Below are 21794 nucleotides of genomic sequence, written 5' to 3'. Positions count from 1 at the left end.
TGGCCTGAGTTTCCGGAAAGTGTCCATTTATTATAGTTAGGAATTTTACAATGGCATCGACATTTATAATTTTGGTGTGAAGTTGTTATTTTGAAGTCTTCAGGAAATTTGGGGATTTATGATGCACTTGAATTCCTTCCCAGGCTGTCGTCATTCATCACCCCAAATCTATTACTTTTCTTATGTCTTCTTTATTATGTCTTGTGTTAAGGTGGTTTATAGATGTCTTCCTGCTTGCAGCTTGATGATATGCAATGGGTGTTTTCTTTTTCTCGATGAAGGCATCCCTCTCTCTACTAGGGAGATCTCCTTTCACTCCTTACCTTTAAGGGTTTCAGTTATGCTTACTCTGGTCCTAGTTGCTGTGGGACTCCATGCATTTATCTAGGTACTGGCCACTGAGTCTGAAGGTACAGCCCTATTGTATTGCCTTGGACTTGTTTTCCTTCCTCAGATTTGTGTTCTGGAGTTCAGCATTGGGACATTTCCAATTAAGTGAGACCATTGCTCCTGGAGGTTTTGGCTACACTTAATCTTGTGAAAATCACTGTGGGATTCCCTGGATTGAATTTGTCCACTCTATATGCAGTTGGGATTGTAACTTCCTCTCCTGTTTGCTGCCTAGCATTTTGTGTCCTGGATCCTCTTTCCTGGTAATAACATTCTTTGCTTTCTCTTTGAATTCTCACTAGGGAATTCCCTCCTCATTTTATTTCCCAGAATGGTAGGCACATTCACCCCTGTGCACATCCCTGCAGGACTCCCCACTTTGAGTGAACCTCTGGCTGCAGCCGAGGCCAGCCATGGCTTTCCTAATTTCATGCGGTTTACACTGCCTTACATTCTCCTCCCAGTTTCAGACTTCTACTGTGTAGTGATTCCTTTCCCCTGGAGAGGGGGTCCTCTCTGGAATCCACCCAGGAGTTCTTCTTCTTCTCTTTTATTCTGAGAATTTCAAGTACATTTCTTCAACTAATTTTTAGAATAGATTTTGCTGTTAATGCAGAGGAAGTTAACACAGGTTCTTATTCACTTTTTTATTGACTGAGCAGAGAGAAACTATTCACTTATCTTGGCTTCCTGCTTCTAAACTTTGTATTCTCCTCTGTGTCTTTAGGGTGACTCTATTGATAAACTTTTATTGATTGTGCTTTATAGCTTAGGAATGATGATAATTTCAAATTTTGATAAATTACCACAGATCTGTTAAAGATTCTAAAAGAGTATATATCAGAGAAGAAACCGACTAAGAAGCACTACTTTTACTATTTTAAAGCCCTCTCCAAAGTGTGATTGGGAGAGAAAATAAGTGAACTTTCTGTCTTCAATGTAAAATCATTGAAGAAGTAGCATAACTTAACAAGATGTATTTTATTTTTATTTTTTAAAATTTTTATTAGTGAAACACCATGAGGTACGGTTGTAGACTTACAATTTTTTGTGCGTGGGTTTCAGTTATACAATGATCAAGTAATCATCCATCCACCAGTGCCCATTTTCCACCATCACGGCTCCCAGTATCCCTCTCACCCCCCATTCCCCGCATCTCACCCTGCCTCTGTGCCAGGGCATTCCGTTTTGTTCTCTCTCTCTCCTTTTGGGTATTGTGATTTGTAAAAGAGGCATTGAGTGGCAATCATGTTTGGTCTATAGTCTACTTTCAGCATGCTTCTCCCATCCTGGGAGGATCCTCCCAACACCCTTTATTTGGTGCTCCCTTCTCTATCTGAGCTCCCTTTTCCCCTAGCATGTGTGGCTGACCTCCAAGCCATGGAGCAAAATTCTTGGTACTAATCTCGGCCTCTCTTGGGTGTTAGTCTCCTATTTTGTTACTTTATGTTCCCCAGATGAATGCAATCTTTCTATGTCTATTCCTCTCTTTCTGACTCATTTCACTTAACATGATACTTTCCATGTAGTGACACTTGTATGTAAATTTCGCAACTTCATCTTTTCTAATAGCTACATAGTATTCCATTGTGTAAATGTACCAAAGTTTCTTTAACCAGTCATCTGTTCTCGGGCACTCAGGTTTTTTCCAGATTCTGGCTATTGTAAAGAGTGCTGCAATGAACAAACAAGTGCAGATGTCACTTCGACTATACATTTTTGCCTCTCTGGGATATATTCCCAAGAGTGGTATTGCTGGGTCAAATAGGAGCTCAATTTCTAATTTTTGGAGAATCGTCCATACTGTTTTCCAGAAGGGCTGAACCAGTCAGCATAATAACACGTATTTTAAAGTCTAATATGTGGTCTGGAGCAATAGCACAGCGGTAGGGCTTTTGCCTTGCACGGAGCAAACATGGCGGACCCGAGTTCGATTCCTCCGCCACTCTCGGAGAGCCTGGCAAGCTACCGAGAGTATCTCGCCCGCACCCACATGGCAGAGCCTGGCAAGCTCCCCGTGATGTATTCGATATGCCAGACACAGTAACAACAAAGTCTCCAATGGAGATGTTACTGGGCCCGCTCGAGCAAATCGATGATCAACGGGAGGGCCTTTACTTTTACTTTTTACTTAATATGTGGTGAATGTATACTCCAAATATAGTATAAAGGAGACTTATTGCTTATATCTTATTCAGTTTTCAACTTAACAGTGGAAGTTAAAATGTATAGTATTCTGAGCATTTAGTATTTTCAAGGACAGATTAATTTTCACTCTATGATGTTTGTTAAGAGGGAAATAGTCTTGTTTGGGAAGACGTTCAACAGTGGATAAAATGAAGCAAGGCTTTCAGAGAATCTGCAAATGCAGTTTTCTACTATATTTCTTTTTGGTCTGCTGAACTTTAAAATCCAACACCTATGTTTCTGCATCATTAGATGTGGTTATTTTCAAATGAAAAAAGTACAAGTAAAGTTGATAGAAAGATTGGTGTTTGAAAAATGTTGTTTTCTAATGGCACTTTTTTTACTTTTTGGGTCACACCTGGCGATGCACAGGGGTTACTCCTGACTTGGCACTCAGGAATTACAACTAGCGGTGCTCAGGGGACCATATGGGATGCTGGTAATTGAACACTGGTCGGCCGCGTGGGAAGCAAATGGCCTACCCGCTGTGCTATTGCTCCAGTTCCCTTGTGACACATTTTTAAAAAGTAAACCCACATATCTTTTATAAAGCAACAAATATTAATCTATTTCTTAATTCATTTTGGTTGTACATGAACAATTTTCACTATATTTAAAAATTAAAAGCTTTTTAAAAATATGATTTTTTTTGTGATTTCTCTACTAGATTAAGAAGAAGCAGCAAGATATTCTTGGTTTCTTAGAAGCTAACAAAATAGGATTTGAAGAAAAAGATATTGTAGTAAATGAAGAGAATCGGAAGTGGATGAGAGAAAATGTACCAGAAAATAGCCGACCTGCCACAGGCTACCCCCTGCCACCCCAGATTTTCAATGAAAAGCAGTACCGTGGAGTAAGGAATCAATTTATATTATTATATTCTTATTTCTAAGTGTTTTTTGGTGTTTGGAATACAACTGGCAATGCTCAGGGACTATTTCTGACTCTTCTCAAGTAACCTCTGGCCGTGCTTAGGAAACTATTTGCAGTATTAGGAATTCGAATAAGGTTTAGCAGCATTCAAAATAGTGTTATATCTCCTGTACTATCCTCTTTTGTTTTTGTTTTTGGGTGATGCCTGCAGTGCTCAGCACTTACTCCTGCTTCTGCTCAAGAATCATTCCTGGCTGTCTGGGAACTGTATGTGGTATTTGGATTAAGCCCAAGTCAGCCGCTTGCAAGGCAAACCCTCTTCTCGTTAAACTACCTCTCCTGCTTCTGTACTCTTTCTTGCCCTAGTTTATTATTTTTGAAATAGATGGTCTCAAATAGATCATATCCCTTGCACGTCACCCCAAATCTGCATGTTTTTACTTTCTTCTATTTATTCTCTGCATTTATTGTAGGTTGGAGTATTTTGTTTTCTACTTAATTGCATATGAATGAGTCATCCACCAAATATATACCTGTAAATATATCTGAATATACTTTAAATATATATGAATATGAATGCCTTGAGAATATAACTGACTTTGTATTTATCATCTTAATTCTAGGCAGCAATTAATTGTATTGTTTCTGGTATGACTCTTACAAAGACTCTGATAAGAACTTAACCAATTTACTTCAAATTAAAATTAATTTTAAAACAAGAGGATTTTATTTTCTTCTTGAAGATGTTATCCTTTATTTTGGTATTATTAGTGAGTTCACTTAAAATTTAAGATAGATGGGCCCAAGGAGATACCACAGAAGGCAAGATATGTGCCTTGCAAGTGGCCAACCTAAGTTTGGTCCCTAGCACCATATGGTCTTTGAGCACTGCCAAGAGTGATCTCTGAACACAAAACAAGGAGTAAGCCCAGAGAATTTGTGATTGTAACTCTCAAACAACGAAAAATATTAACATAGCTTATTGAATTTATATAACAAAGAAAAAATAAGTTTTATTTGTGTTTTCAAGTATAATCTCTTGCTTAAGCTTTATTTAAACCATAGAGCAGTATTCTTCATTCTTTATTCACTGTATATTTAAGTCACATCTCTAATTGATGGCCATCCAAACATAGAAAATGGTTCTTTGTCACGGTCACAGTCCTCCCGTTGTTCATCTATTTGCTCAAGCGGGCCCAGTAACGTCTCCATCATGAGATTTGTTGTTACTGTGTTTGGCATATCGAATACGTCACGGGTAGCTTGCCAGACTCTGCCATGCAGGCGAGATACTCTCGGTAGCTTGCGGGGCTCTCCGAGAGGGGTGGAGGAATTGAACTTGGGCCGGCCATGTTGGCCGCTTGTAAGGCAAACACCCTACTGCTGTGCTATCGCTCCAGCCCAACATAGAAAATACAGTAAAATAAACATGGGTATATAGAATGAGCCACATATAACTGAAATTTATAGATTGATTATAATGTGACAGCCATGTTAAGAGACAGTATACATTTATAAGGGCTATAGGAATTTAGGGCAGGAGCGATAGCACAGCAGGTAGGGCATTTGCCTTGCATGCAGCTGACCCAGGTTCAATTGTTTCTTCCCTCTCGGAGAGCCCGGAAAGCTACCAAGAGTTACCCGCCCACACAGCAGAGCCTGGCAAGCTCCCTGTGGCATATTTGATATGCCAAATACAGTAACAACAAGTCTCAAAATGGACATGTTACTAGTGCCCACTTGAGCAAATCAATGAACAATGGGAGGACAGTGCTACAGTGCTATAGGAATTTAGAATCAAGAACTGTTTATATTTCTATGTCTTCAGTATTGATATGAATAAAGAATATATATTTTAGGATCAATAATCTAGTATCTTGCCAGGCTATGCCACGTGGGTGAGATACTCTCGGTAGCTTGCCGGGCTCTCCTAGAGAGCCCGGCAAGCTACCCGTGATGTATTCGATATGCCAAACACAGTAACAACAAGTCTCAAAATGTAGACGTTACTGGGCCCGCTCAAGTAAATCGATGAACAATGGGAGGACAGTGTTTTAATCTAGTATCTAGGTGTATATGGAAGTGAAATGATATTTTGTGAGAATCTTTTCAAGTGTCAATTCCAAACATTATAAATATATATGTGTGGGTGTGTTCATACATACACACACACACACACACACACATATATATATATATATATATATATATATATATGAAGACTAATACACATTGCTAGAGAAAACAGAGATTAGGAGGATTGGTCAATAGTTGAACTAATCACAAGTATGCGTGGAGCTGAGGGTAGGTAAGATAGAGGAGAGAGAGAAGAGACCAGTATGACAATAATAATAATAGCTGGGAATGATCATGCTGGACAACATGAGGCATAAAAGTAGGTAAAGGGATATTCTTGATAACCTTTCCATATCAATATTTCAAACCACAATGCCCAAAAGGAGAGAGAGAGAGAGAGAGAGGGAGAGAGGGAGAGAGAGAAAAGAAAAACGCCTACCATAGAGGCGGGGTTGGGGGTGATGGGAGGGAACCTGGGGACACTGGTGATGGGAAATATACACTGGTGGATGGATTGGGTGTTGGAATACTATATGACTAAAATTCAATCTTGAACAGCTTTGTTTGGGTCTATCTCACAGTGATTCAATAAAAAAGTTTAAGAAAAAGAAAGAAAATTAGTTCATTCTCACAATTTTTTCTTGAATTATATTTCTCAGTTCTGACAAGCCTAAAAATGTTTCATCTTTTGCTGTTACCAGGGTTTCTGTTTAAAAGCTTACTTTATAAATACTAACAATTATTCAGAATATTCATTTAGATAGTTAAGTAATAATGTCTTTATATTAGACATTTTTGCTTATTATTGAATCTCAGGATCTGGAAGATACCTCAGCTCAACTAAAACAGCATGCATGATTGGGGTCAGGGAAGGATAGTAGAACAGTAAGAATCTAGAGTTTTCTCTTCTCCACAGTTTCAGCAGAATTGCATTTATATTGGAACAACTGCCTTGTAAATAGTGCTAAAATTAGAGAACAAAAGTTTAAGGAATCAGACAATACGAATTTAAGAGATTTACAGACCATTAACAACCCTCCTCAAATAATTGTAAATGCATGTTTACACTCTTGCTCTCAATGAATTAGGGAAAAGCCTATATAGTAAAGATCAGAAACAGCAAATGCAGGTAAATATCTTAACATGAGAAATAGGAATGTGCTTTTATGAGAATACAAACTAAACAGCCTCTCGGGAAACGGTGTAGAGATTTCTCTAAATACCAAAAAATAGAAATACATGTAATTTTGTTATTTTTCTTTTGCATCTATCCAAGAATAGAAGAACATTAGTTTAAAAGGTATGCGTTCCTATCTTCATTGTCATGCTAGTTATAATAGCTAAGCTAAGGAAACAACCAAAGTGTCCAAGCCCAAGTACAGATCAGTGGATAATGAAGGGCGCTGTGTATCCACAGTGGAATACCACTCAGGTTTAAGAAAAAACACTCTCTTGCAATTGTAATGATATAGATGGAATAGGAGGGGGCATGCTAAGCACAATAAAGAAGAAGAAAAGTAATAAATAATGGATAATTTCACACATCTACTATATGCGATATAAAGCATCAAAACAATGTAATATTCAAAGCCAATCCAAATCATGCTCTTGGATTTTGAATTCCCAGATTAGATTGCTATAGAGGGAGGGCATGGACAATGGACAATGGGTCAGTTCCTATATATATTATATTATATTATATTATATTATATTATATTATATTATGTAGGAGTACTGCTATTTATTCAGCCACTGATTAACTGATTAAATTGGACATGAACTCCACCTTACTTTTTTCATAATTTTATTTATTTTTCTTCTTATATTTATTTATTGAATCACTGTGGGAAAAGTTACTAAGCTTTCAGGCTTAAGTCTCAATCATGCAATGCTCAAACACCTTTCCCTTCACCAGTACTCATTTTTCACCACCAAGAACCACAATATACCCCCCTCCCACCCCTCCCAATGCCTATGAGGCAGATGATTTCCACATAACTCTTCTCTACATTGATTACATTTATTATTTCGACAAAAGATGCACCATTATTGTTTAGAATTTCCCCCACAACAATCAGAGTTGCTGAATAGGCATTGTGAAATACTTTGTTTTCTATAGCTGGTTATGAGAATCATATAATCTTGAGTGGCCGCAATAGCAGCCTTGCGATTTTGGATTTCTGCAAAGAGTCAGATAATTACAAGATTGGTTTCTGTGCGTCTGGTGTTATGGCTGTGCCAGAGAGCCGCTTGGGGTGGGGTGGGGGGCACTCGTGACCTCCGTAGGGCGTGAAGGATGAGCTGGTACCGCCCCCTTCCCATGAGACTGCAGTTGCCCTGTCCCCGCTGGCTCATACCTGGCTTTTCAATAAGCTCTGAGGCAGTGGCCATCTTGCTGCCGGGTGGGAAAAAGGCGGATGGGAGCAACACCCTTTCCCTCCCTGAGAGGCATGGAGCCGTAGTTTAATGGATGGTTCATTAACTTTTCTGCTGCAAGCTTCCCGGCTCTGGATTAAGTCCTTTTGCCTCTGGAGCCATGGCCGTGCCAGAGAGTCGCTTGTGGGGGGCAACTCATGACCTCGGTAGGGCGTGAAGGACGTGCTGGTACAGCCCCCCTTCCTATGAGACTGCAGTTGCCCCGTTCCCCGCTGGCTCATACCTGGCTTTTCAATAAGCTCTGAGGTGGTGGCCACCTTGCTTCCGGGCGGGAAAAAGGCTGAAGGGAGCAACACCCTTTTCCTCTCTGGGAGGCATGGAGTTGTAGTTTAATGCATGGTCCATTCACTTTTCTGCCGCAAGCTGCTGAGCTCTGGATTAAGTCCTTTTGCCTATGGAGCCATGGCCGTGCCGAAGAGCCACTCATAGGCAGCAACTCGTGACCTCGGTAGGGCGTGAAGGACGTGCTGGTACCGCCCCCCTTCCCATGACACTGCAGTTGCTCTGTCAACGCTGGCTCATACCTGGCTTTTCAATAAACTCTGAGGCAGCGGCCATCTTGTATGTGGTCCAGATGCATTTCTACCAAAAAATGCTGGGTTTAGAGATTTGTTTCTGAATCTCTGTGATCATGGCCATTAATTAGCTTGATCAGGAGCCAGAGAGGCTGTTTGTAGGTGGCGACTCGGGGTCTCAATGGGATGGGGAGGAAAGGGCTGGTTCCACCCCCATCTGGTGAGAACCTGCATGTCTTGTTACTGCAGGCCTGACTGTCTAGTAGCCTCTGGAGGATGGTGATCACCGGGCAGCCAAGGGGAACAGGCCAAGGCACGAAACCTGTTTCCACCTGGATTGGCCCAGAGCCAGAAACCTTCTGCATGAACAGGATGCATTTCTGCCAAAAGCCTTTGGGTTCCAAGACTAGTTTCTGAGTCTCTGGGATCATGGCCGTTAAGCAGTTCGCTCAGGAACCAGGAGGGCATACCTCCAATGATATAGCTGAGCCAGAGGTGGTTTGTGGGTGTGTCTCCCACATACCTAACTTTTGGCCATTTACTTTCTTAGTAAACTTTGCCCCAAGTTTTTAGGGTCTGACCAAAGGCACAGCAGCAATTTTGGGGTATCTGAAAGCCTGAAGCTGCTGATGCACTCGCCTCATGGGTACAAATTGACCTGCTGGCGGCATCATACCCCCAAGTTCCAATATATTTTAATGGAGTACATTGTCACTTTATTGGTGGCCACTGTTTGAGTATTAATCCAGAATTACCTCAAATGGCACTGTCTGTAGCAATGTCCTCCCATTGTTTATCGATTTGCTCAAGTGGGCAGTATTGTCTCTATTGTGAGACTTGTTGTTACTGTTTTTGGCATATTGAATATGCCACAGGGAGCTTGTCAGGCTCTGCTGTGTGGGCGGGATACTCTCAGTAGCTTGCTGGGCTTTCCGAGAAGGAAGGAGGAATCAAACACGGCTTGGCCGTATGCAAGGCAAATGCCCTACCTGGTGTGCTCCAGACCTACAATTTAAATTAACATGCATTGCCCTCTTCTCTCTTTTTTAAAGCAGAAATGTCAATTTTCTTCGCATGTAAAGATATGTATTGTGTTATACGGATATGTTTCAGAAGCTACATGAAACCTCTTCAAGAGTCACAGTGAGAGAAAATAGAATATGTTACAGGAATAAGGAATCTATCACTGATATTTGGAAAAATAGTGAGACTCAAGGAAACAAGCATATATTTGTTAATGGAAAGGATTTCAACTTTTTTGAGAATATCCTTTTTGCTAGAGACTGAATAGTTAAGTAATAATAAGAATTTAGATTTGCCTTTCTTACAGAGTCAGGGAAGAAAACATATCAGTCAGTTCTTACACTTATCCCAGTTATGTAGGTCTTGTAATTTCTGTTTTATAGAAGAATAAATCAAGGTCTGAAAGTGGCTAAATTATTTCCCAAGTCACACAAGTTATAAGTTTTCCAGCTTAGATATGATCTTCATTCTTATTCTTCTATTAAATTGCTGACTGCTTGTTCATTGTTCTGTTTAGTCAAATATAATTCATTCTTTCCTTGAATTTCCTATGTTGTGCATGTGGGGTATAAACCGAGAAAATTATATTTTCCAATCTTTGTTGCCAATTGCTTCCCTGTAAAGTTTTTGGTCAATAGTAGGAGAAACTGTTTGGATAATTGGAGGACAGAAGGAGAAGAAAATATAAGGTATTCTCCTCTTATTTTTCCATAACACTGGTTGCATATCTTTTCTGTTACCAAATGTATAAAGGTTACTAGATCCTAAATTTGCTAATATCACCTTCCCTACTGTTCCAATAATCTTAGCTTTGATAGCAGGTTCACAATGTTACCGCTCTTTGTGTTAAAATCTTCTGTTTGTTTTGCAGCTCTTTACACCCGCATAAATGTTCATCATATTAATTTAATTAAGCTATATCAGCACTTCTTTTACTTGACGTTCTTGACAGTATTGACACCTTAATTTGGAAAATTCTTCTTCGTGGCACACAGCCTTGAACTGTGCGGTATATTTCACATTATCAATGGTTCCTATCTATAAGATCCAAATAACACTCTCCAGTTGTAAAAACATAATATGTACCCAGACTTTCCCAGATGACCCTGGACAGGAAATTACCTCATGGTGAGAATCCCTAATATAAGACTTGGAGTCATTTTAAGTCTGGAATGCGAATCAGTTACCTTATTTACCTAGGTGAAGTCTTCAATAGAAGCAAAATTTATAAGGTTAATCTTTGACCCCTTCTGGGGGGCGTCAAGGACCCCCCCTGGGTTCCACAAAGGATTCAGCACCATCGACCATATCCACACGATAACCAAGCTCATTGAGGTTTCTCGGGAGTTCAAGATGCCGCTCTGTTTAACGTTTATTGATTTAAAGAAGGCCTTTGATTCTGTTGAGACGGAAGCGGTCATTGAAGCCCTAGCCAATCAGGGCATTCAAGCCCAATACATCAGGATCCTCCGTGAGCTGTATTGCGGATTCACTACCAGGATCTCACCATTCTACAAAGAAGTGATCATTGATGTCAAGAGAGGGGTGTGGCAGGGTGATACCATTTCACCGAAACTCTTCAGTGCCACCTTCAAGAACATCATGCGACGACTGGAATGGGAAGGGATGGGAGTGAAGATAGATGGTCGGCAACTACACCACCGCTGCTTTGCTGATGACATTGTTTTAATAACACCAAACATCAGCCAAGTGGCACAAATGCTGGCCGACTTTGACCGTGAGTGTGGAAAGGTAGGACTACAGCTGAATCTTACAAAGACAATGTTTATGAGAAACAGCCTCGTTCCTGATGTCCCATTTGCTCTCAACGGAACGACCATCTCCGAATGCAACAGCTATGTGTACCTAGGTCGAGAGGTCAACATGACAAATGACCTGGCACCTGAGCTGCGCAGGAGGAAGAGAGCGGCTTGGAACGCCTTCAAGAACATCGAAGAAATAGCTAAGAGGACAAAGAACCTCCAGCTCCTGGCACATCTCTTTGATTCCACTGTTCTTCCTGCATTAACATATGCCTCAGAGACCTGGGCCCTACGCAAACAGGATGAGAACGCTATTCAGGTCTCCCAAAGAAGAATAGAAAGAGCTATGCTTGGAATATCACGTTTCACTCAAATGAGAGAAAGAATCTGGAGTTCTGACATTCGTTGACGATCAAGAATCAGGGACGCTGTCTCATTTGCCAAGGTGTCGAAAATCAGATGGGCTGGTCACGTAATGAGATTTAAAGACGACCACTGGACTAGAGTTGTTACCGACTGGATTCCACGGGATGTCAAAAGACCGCGTGGCCGCCCACCTACCAGATGTTCAAACTTCTTCGTCAAGATCATGATCGATCGGTTTGAGGCCCTTCATGTTCCCGGAGCGAACAGATGCCATTGGGCTACACTAGCACGCGACAGGGACAAATGGAGATGTTACTGGTGCCCGCTCGAGCAAATCGACGACTAACGGGAAGTTAAGTGATTAAGTGTGATTAATCTATGACCCCAAAATATTTCATCTGATGTATATGAAGACCTAAAGCACATTTCCATGAAATAAATTTGAAATATATATCGTACATTTTATGTATATTGTTTTAGAACCAGCCATCTAAACAAGATTATCTTTACTTTTCTGAAAGAGAACTGTATTCTTTTCGTTTGGGGGATAACATAGTAACAATAGTATTAATTTTTGTGCTTTCAACATATAATGATGCTTAAATCCACAACTGCCAAATGCCAAAGACTCCTCACTGTATTTCTCTGTCACTTCTAATCAGCCTCTTTCCTCCCTCCACTTTTCCCCATAGTTGGTAACCTCAGTTATTTAATAAAAGTACAAGAATTTAGTTTTGTTGAATACTATTCATTCCCTTGTTTGAGCCTTAGTACACTACATATGAATGAGGTCACCCAGAATTTTTCCTTTACTCTCTGAATTATTTTGTTTAATGTGACATCCTCTATTTACAACCTTGTTGCAATGAGAAAGACAATTTTTCATCTTTTCTTATAGCTGAGTAGTATTTCTTTGTGTATATAAACTACAGGTTCTTTATTTATACATTTGGAATAGCATTTGGGTGGTTCCAGATGTGAGCTACTGTGAACAACACTGCAGCGACCATGTGTATACTTATACCTTTTTCATGATAATGACTTAAGGTTCATGGGATAAATGCGACGGAACTGAATTTCTAGGCCATACAGAAGCTTTTCTTTTAATCTGATTGTAAGTCTCAAGTTTTTTTCTATATAGGATGAATCAGATAATTCTCCCACCAACAGGGAATGAAAGTACCTTTTTCTTTTTTTTTTCCCTTTATTTTATTTTATTTTTTTTTACAGTTGTAGATTTACAATTTTTTGTGCTTTGGTTTCAATTATACAATGATCAGATACCCATCCCTCCACCAGTGCCCATTTTCCACCACCATGGATAATATCCCTCCCACCCCCATCCCCCCATCCCCCCTGATTCTGTGGCAGGGCAATCCCCTGTGTTCTCTCTCTCCTTTTGGGTGTTGTGGTCTGCAAAAGAGGCATTGAGTGGCAAACATGTTCAGTCCATAGTCTACTTTCGACATGCATCTCTCCTCCTGGGAGGATCCTCCAAACATCCTTTATTTGGTGCTCCCTTCTCTATCTGAACTGCCCTTTCCTCTAGGATACCCGGCTGGCCTCTAAGTTATGGAGTAATCCTCCTGGTGCTGATCTCAGCTATTCTTGGGTATTAATCTCATACTTTGTTACTTTATATCCCCCAGATGAATGCAATCTTTCTATGTCTATCCCTCTCTTTCTGACTCATTTCGCTTAGCATGATACTTTCCATATTGTACCACTTGTATGTAAATTTCATGACTTCATCTTTTCTAACAGCTACATAGTACTCCATTGTGTAGATGTACCAAAGTTTCTTTAACCAGTCATCTGTTCTTGGGCATTCAGGTTTCTTCCAGTTTCTGGCTATTGTAAAGAGTGCTGCAATGAACAAACAAGTGCAGATGTCACTTCGACTATACATTTTTGCCTCTCTGGGATATATTCCCAGGAGTGGTATTGCTGGGTCAAATGGGAGCTCAATTTCTATTTTTTTGAGAATCGTCCATACTGTTTTCCAGAAGGGCTGAACCAGTTGACATTCCCACCAACAGTGAAGGAGTGTCCCTTTCTCGCCACATCCACGCCAGCATCGGTTGCTTTTGTTCTTTTGAATGTGGGCCAGTCTCTGAGGTGTGAGATGGTATCTCATTGTGGTTTTGATCTGCATCTCCCTGATGATTAATGATGTAGAGCATTTTCTCGTGGGCTTTTTTTGCCATTCGGATTTCTTCTTTGAGAAAGTTTCTGTTCATTTCATTGCCCCATTTTTGGATGGGGTTGGATGTTTTCTTCTTGTGAAGTTTAACCAATATTTTGTATATCCTGGATATCAACTCCTTGTCAGATGTGTATTCGGCGAATATCCTTTCCCATTCTGTAGACTGTCTTTGTATTTTGGTCACTGTTTCTTTGGAGGTGCAGAAGCTTCTTAGTTTAAGATAGTCCCATTTATCTATCTCTGTTTTCACTTGCTCGGCCAGTGGCGTGGCATCTTTGAAGATACCATTAGCTTCAATGTCATGGAGGGTTTTGCCAACTTTATCTTCAATGTACCTTATGGTTTCTGGTCTGATGTTGAGGTCTTTAATCCATTTTGATCTTAGAAAGTCCCTTTTTCACTGAAACTGCCACCATTGGCTGTTTCCCAGTCATTTTTATAAATATAGAATATTCTTTTTATATGACTATCTGTATATCTTCTTTTGAGGAAGTGTTTGTTCATTTCTGCCCATTTTTATAGGGTTATGTGTTGTTTGGGTGTTAAGTTCTGTGAGTGCTTTATATATCTTGGATATTAGATATATGGCATGCACATATTTTCTCCTGTTCAGTAGGGTCCTGTCCTCCCGTTGTTCATCGATTTGCTCGAGCGGGCCCAGTAACATCTCCATTGTGAGACTTCTTGTTACTGTGTTTGGCATATTGAATACTCTCAGTAGTTTGCCAGGCTCTCTGAGAGGGGCGGAGGAATCGAACCTGGCTCAGTCAGGAATGCCCTACCGCTGTGCTATCACTCCAGCTCGTTCAGTAGGGTGTCTTTTTAAATTTTAGAATTTAAACAGCATTTCTTCCTTTGCGGTGCAGAAATGTTTTAATTTAATGTAGTCTCCTTAGTTTATTTTTGTTTTGCTTTCTTTACTAATAGAGTCAAAACAATTTACAGCACTTTTGAGGTACTTTCCATTTATTTATTTATTTACTTATTTATTTGCTTTTTGGGTCACACCGGCGATGCACAGGGGTTAATCCTGACTCGTGCACTTAGACATTACTCCTGGAGGTGCTCAGGGTACCATATGGGATGCTGGGAATTGAACCTGGCTCAGCTGCATGCAAGACAAACGTTCTACTCGCTGTGTTATCACTCCAGCCCCAGGTTTTTCCTTTTCATTGCTTTTTGTTTTGGGGTCACACTTGCCGGTGCTCACGACTTACTCCTGACTCTGCACTCAAGGATCGCCCTGGGGAGAGGGCCCAGGGCGCGACAAGGGGTTCCTAAATTGAACCTGGGCTGTCTGATTAAGACAGCACCCTTCTGCTGTGCAATCACCAAGCCCTCTGCCTTTTATGGGTGTATTTTATGGATATGGGTCCAAGATAACATCACAGTAATCAATTCATGATAAATTAATTTTTGAGTATTTTGTTAGATGGGGCTGGAGTGATAGCACAGCGGATAGGGCATTTGCCTTACAGGGGGCTGACCTGGGTTTGATTCCTCTGTCCCTCTCAGAGAACCCGGCAAGCTACCTAGAGTATCCTGCCTGGCAAGCTCCCTGTGGCTTATTCGATATGCCAAAAATAGTAACAAGTCTCACAATGGAGACGTTACTGGTGCCTGCTCAAGCAAATTGATGAACAACGAGAGGACAGTGCTATAGTGCAGTGTTTTGTTAGATGGAGGTTCAATTTCACTTGTATGTAGCTACCATTTTCCTAGTGCCATTGTTCAAGAGACTTTCCTTCCTCCACTTAATGCACCAACTCCTTTGACATCTGGGGGCTTATTTTCTTTCTCTCAATTATATTCCATTGGGTGGCAAGTTTTCTTTTATTACAGAACCACATTTAAAATTAACATAGCTATTTTATTTTATTTTGTGGGAGAAACATACTCCAGCCATGTTTGGGTGCTACTCCTGGCTCTGTACTCAGAGATTGCTCCTTGAAGCACTCGGTGAACTATGTGGTGCAGAGGATCAAACCTAAGCCTCAGCCCTATCTTTTTTATATGCTTGTAGGTGTTTTGTATGTGATGTTCTCTAGGAAGTACATACTTAGTTTGTGCTAAAAAATCTTGTTATGGTGTTCTAGATATCATATATGTTATTGTGACACCAGAGCTCACAACTTTCAGTGCATCACCTTAGGTCTATTGGAAAGTGCTAAGGAAAGAGCTCATCCAGCCTCATGCATTAAAGGAATTTACTCTGTGCTATCACCAGGCCATAACTTGCATTTTCATAGAACCATCATTTGATTTGATGATTAATTGTAATCTATTTACTTTGTCTTGTATTAATTTATGATAAATATTCATTTGTTTTATTATTGTGGGGCTGGAGCGATAGCACAGTGGTAGGGCGTTTGCCTTGTGTGCAGCTGGCCTGGCTGAGCTGGATTCGATTCCTCTGCCCCTCTTGGAGAGCTCGGCAAGCTACCGAGAGTATCTCGCCTGCACAGCAAAGCCTGGCAAGCTACCCATGACGTACTCAATATGTCAAACACAGTAACAAGTCTCACGATGGAGACGTTACTGGGCCCGCTCGAGTAAATCGATGAACAACAGGAGGACAGTGACAGTGGCAGTGATTATTATTGTAGCTTTAGTAACATGGTTGAAATAATGTTGACATTTATGGTTTTCATATAAAATGCTGTTACGTCTTCACAAGCACCTAAGTACTCAAGACTTTCCAATATTTATGTTTCCTGTTGCCCACCTCTTTCTTTACCTCTCCCCCACTGCTTAGTAATCTTAGTTTTTCCATCAAAGATCAGGTGGTTGTTTTCATTTGATATTTTTCTCTTTGTTTTTCTTGTACCAAAGTTGAGTGAGATAATCTGGTATTTAATTTTCGGTCTTATTTCACTTAACATGAATGTGATGTCGCCTGCTCACATATACAACAGAACACACTGCAAGATTTTATCTTTCATTATATCTGAATAAAATTCCATTTTGCATATTTATTTTATATCACAGTTTATTTATCCATTCATTTGACATTTGACATTTGGGTTATTATCATTTCCAGGCATAACACTGCAAAAAACTTGCATGTGAACATAATTTTAAGTGAATAGTTCTGCTTGGGGAGTAGATGACAAGAAGTGGAATTGCTAGGAAGCTGTATTCTTAACTTTTCTGAGATATCTTCATGCTGTTTTACATAGAGACTCAATCAGACAACATTCTCACAGTGCATAAATGTTCCTTTTCCACTGTACCCCTGCCAACACTGTATGTTTTCTGTTTTTTCCAATCTAATGGTATGAGATTTTATCTCACTGTAATTTAGATTTGCATTTTCCTGATAATAAGTGTCACTGTCACTGTCCTCCCATTGTTCATCAATTTGCTCGAGCAGGCCCAGTAACATCTCCATTGTGACACTTGTTATTGTGTTTGGCATGTTGAATACATCACAAGTAGCTTGCCAGGCTTTGCTGTGCAGGCGAGATACTGTATATAGCTTTCCGGGCTCTCCGGAGGGGCAGAAGAATCGAACCTGGGTTGGCCAGGTTGGCTGCATGCAAAGCAAACACCCTACCCACTATGCTATTGCTCCAACCCTGATAATAAGTGATGGTTAATATTTTTTATATTTCTATTTTCCTTCCCCTGGGTCTTCTATTGGAAATTGTCTGTTTCTCATATCCTCTCCCCATTTTTGACAGTTCACTGGGATTTTGTTTCTTAATTTTTTATCCTACTATTAACTTCTTATCAGATGTGTGGTATGCAAATATTTTCTTCAACTCAATATTTTGATTTTAGCACATACTTATTTGGTTATGCAAAAAATGTTTACACTTGATGTAATCGTATTTGTCTATGTTTTGTTTCCAATAAAGTTGATTAATTAAAGACAATCATATGGTCAGTATCCTAAAGATTTTTTTTATTGTAGGAGTACTGCTATTTATTCAGCTATTGATTAAACTGATTGAACTGGGCATGAACTCCAAATTACTTTTTTTGATCACTGTGAGATACAGTTACAAAGCTTTCATGTTCACGATTCTGCTGTACAATGATCAAACACCCATCCTTCCACCAGTGCACACTTTCCACCACCAGTGTTCCCAGTATATCCCCCACCCCATCCCAGACTTCACCCTTCCTCTATGGCATGCAATTTCCCCAATACTCTCTCTCTACTTTTGGGCATTATGTTTTGCTCGAATTTTCCCACCACCATTCAAGCCTGACTGCCAGGGGAAGATGCTAGATCATTTGTTGTCCATTGCTCATTTTGAATATCTTGGGTGCCGTGGTTGTGTGCTTCTGGAATCCTAGATTGTAAATGGTTGGGTTCCAGATACATTTCTGTAAGGCACTCATTCATTTTGAGATTAAATTGGGCATCTCTGAACCAGGATAGTTGTTGCACTAAGATGGCACTCAGAGGCACATTGTGGGTGTGACAGCCAGGTTAATGAGCGGGCAGGGAGCTGTGGAGGGACAGCCTGGCGCCTCTGCCACCATGAGACATGGAGATTTAGTCCTGGAACCCGCATACCTGGGCCTTGCTTGTGGAAGCTCTTGGTTGCCAGGATTCCATCTGAAGTAGGCACGGAGATTACACCTGCTCCATCTGGGGTGCCCTGGTGAAATTGGCTTGGTGTGTGGCCTGGAAAGATCTCTGGCTCTGTTTTGTCTTCCGGTACTCATTGCTGTATATCTGGACCAGAACAGTTGGTGCACTAAGGTGGTTCCCGGAGGCCCATTGTGGACTGACAGCCAGGCCAACAAGCTGGCAAGGAGCCAGGGAGGGAGAGCCTGGTGCCTCTGTCACCATGCATTATGGAGATTTAATCTTGGAACCCGCATACCTGGGCCTTGATTGTGGAAACTCTTAGTCCCCTGGATTCCATTTGGAGTAGGCGGGGAGACTGCAACTGCTCCATCTGGGGTGCCCTGGTGAAATTGGCTCAATATGATGCCCAGAGAGATCTCCGATTCTTTCGTGTCTTCTGGGACTCGCCACTGTGTCTCTGGCTTTTGATCTTTTTCGAGAGTTATTTATGGGTCTCTGAAGAAAGGCTAATAATAGAGTTTACAGGGTGGCGCTGGAGTTGTTTTGTGGGTGTGACTGCCAGTACTTCTATGTGTATTGGTAAATGGGGAGAGGTAGCCCACCCCAACTCTGTGAAAGCCTGGGAATTTCAGTCACAAAACCTACCTACCCGAATATTCAGGAGATTGTATCTTGGTGAGATCTGTCCTGAGACGGTGGAGACAGGCTGGGGTTATGGTGGTGATTTTGGATTGAGGAAGCAAGTGGCTGCTGGGGGCTCTGCTTGGGCACAGGCCCACCTACCCCCTCCAATTTGACCCAAGTCTGTTGAGCCATGCACAGGTCAGAGATTAACTGTGGCTTTTGGTCTCTTTTGAGATTTATCTGTGGGTCTCTGAAATAGGGCCAATAAATGAGCTTGTATAGCTGAGCTGGAAGTGGTTTGTGGGCATGGCTCCCACATACCTAACTTTTGGCCATTTAATTTCTTGGTAAATTTGGTTCAAAGTTGTTGGGGTCAGGCCAAAGGCACAGCAGCAATTTGGGGGTATCAGGAAGCCTGAAGGCACCATCAGGCTGCTGATGCACTTGCCCTGTAGCTACAGGTTGACTTGTTGGCAACATCATACCCCCTATTCTAGAGATTTCTGCCTATATATTTTTTCAGCACAACTTTGTTGTGGGGGTGGTGACACCTATTTATATATATGTATATTTATATGTAGACTAATAAAGCTAATCTAAAATTCCTCAAAAATGTAAATCAATCATAAGTTGATGAAGTAAATTTTTTTTATATTTTTATTAGTGAAACACCATGAGGTACAGTTGTAGACTTACAAATTTTTGTGCTTCAGTTGCGATTGTACAATGATCAAATACCCATCCCTCCACCACTGCTCATTTTCCACCACCATGTATCCCAGTATCCCTCCCACCCCCTTCCCCACATTCCACCCTGCCTCTGTGGCAGGGCATTTCCTTTTGTTTTCTCTCTCCTTTTGGGTGTTGTGGTCTGCAAAAGAGGCATTGAGTGGCAATCATGTTCGGTCCATAGTCTACTTTCAACATGCATCTCCTATCCTGGGAGGATCCTCCAAACACCCTTTATTTGGTGCTCCCTTCTCTATCTGAGCTGCCCTTTCCCATAGAATGCCTGGCTGGCCTCTAAGCCATGGAGTTATCCTCCTGGTACTGATCTTGGCTATTCTTGGGAATTAATCTCTTATTTTGTTACTTTATGTACCCCAGATAAATGCGATCTTTGTATGTCTATCCCTCTCTTTCTAATTTCGCTTAGCATGATACTTTCCATGTAATACCACTTGTATGTAAATTTCATGACTTCATCTTTTCTAACAGCTACATAGTACTCCATTGTGTAGATGTACCAAAGTTTTTTAACCAGTCATCTGTTCTTGGGCACTCAGGTTTTTTCCAGATTCTGGCTATTGTAAAGAGTGCTACAATGAACAAACAAGTGCAGATGTCACTTTGACTATACATTTTTGCCTCTCTGGAATATATTCCCAGGAGTGGTATTGCTGGGTCAAATGGGAGCTCAATATCTAATTTTTTAAGAATCGTCTATACAAAGTAAATATTTTTTTAAAATTTATATCTTTCTTTTTTAGAGGTATATAAATTTTAAACATAATCTGACTAATCCTGTGCTAATGGACTTTTAAATTTAGATGAAGTAGTTAAACCCTACAAATGAAAATTAAATAAGCCTGAGGAAAATTTAGAAAAATTTAAGGAGAATATATTAATAGGCCTATGAAAGCATAAAATTTTGTTTTTATCCTAAGAAATAGAATATTGGCTTTATATTAGCAAATAAATGGTATATTTTGTTTAAATATCTGAATTATTAGTAAAAATAATAAAAATTTCTATGAATGTAATAAAACTGCTCAGAATAGAACATTCAGTATAAATTAAGCATTAATTTATTATTGAAAAGGTGTAAATCTATGAGTGAGCATACCCTTACTATTAGCAAACTGTGAGTAAGCATACCCTTCTTAACCTAGCAGAAGGCAAACGTAAGCACCGTGAATGAATGCCGTATTCAATGCCAAGTACTGGAAGTTTTTCCTGACTTTTACACAAGCTCCTAATTTAGCACTTCTTGCATAATTGATTTTTAGACTATGGAGTCTCTAATCTGTTGTCCGTTCATAAAGCTCTTATTTTTAAAAAAAATTTGGGACTTGGGGGCCATACCTGGAGGTGCTCAGAGCTTACTCCAGGCTCTTCCCAGAGGAATTCCTCCTTGTGGTACTTGGGGGACCATACGGGACGCTGGGGATCGAACTCAGGTCAGTCACATGCAAGGCAAATGCCCTACCCGCTGTACTACTACTCTACCCCCATCAAGAAGCTCCTTGTCACTCAAATCTGAATGATAATGTAGGTGGATAGAGTGAGATATTTTTGGGTTTTGGTGCTACATCTCTCCGTTCTCTTCTGGCTCTTAGAGTCTCACTTGATAGAACTGCTGTGAATCTGAGAGATTTCCTTTGTATGTAAGTTCCTTTTTTTATCATACTGCTTTCAATATTCTGTCTCTATCTTTGTTTTATGTTAAGTTGTTATATGTGATTTCTTTAGCTATTGGTTCCTCATTGGATACATCTTTCTATGTCTTTCAGCCCTCAGGGATGCTGATGAATCTTATGTTTCCTCTTGGAGTTCATCTCATAGTTCTTTGGTGTGACTATTTTCTCTCATCTGTTGTTTACTCAGAGATTTATTCCTTCTCATCTTTTGATTTCCTTCATATTTTCTTCAATTCCTGTTATTCTCTTGCTCAAAACTTCCAATAAGATTTTATTTTTAATATCAGCTATGATGCTATTGATTCTCTCATTTCTGATAATAGTATTCTCATTTGGATCATCTCATAGTTCTTTTTTTTTTCCTGACTA

General features: G+C 40.4%; 1 protein-coding gene across 1 annotated transcript in view; it reads left to right on the top strand.

Moving 5' to 3' along the window:
- The window catches only part of SH3BGRL (SH3 domain binding glutamate rich protein like), a 144619-nt gene that overhangs the window by 74667 nt on the left and 48158 nt on the right, over positions 1-21794 (top strand). Inside the window, exon 2 of the mRNA XM_056124170.1 lies at positions 3245-3430. Within this exon, the coding sequence (XP_055980145.1) occupies positions 3245-3430 (186 nt within the window). The remainder of the gene's footprint in view (positions 1-3244; positions 3431-21794) is intronic.

This window comes from Sorex fumeus, unplaced genomic scaffold, assembly GCF_029834395.1.
Source record: "Sorex fumeus unplaced genomic scaffold, SorFum_2.1 ptg000050l, whole genome shotgun sequence".
In the NCBI taxonomy this organism is placed as follows: Eukaryota; Metazoa; Chordata; class Mammalia; order Eulipotyphla; family Soricidae; genus Sorex; species Sorex fumeus.
Note: the sequence above shows the minus strand (reverse complement) of the source record. Positions and strands in the feature narration are given on the sequence as shown.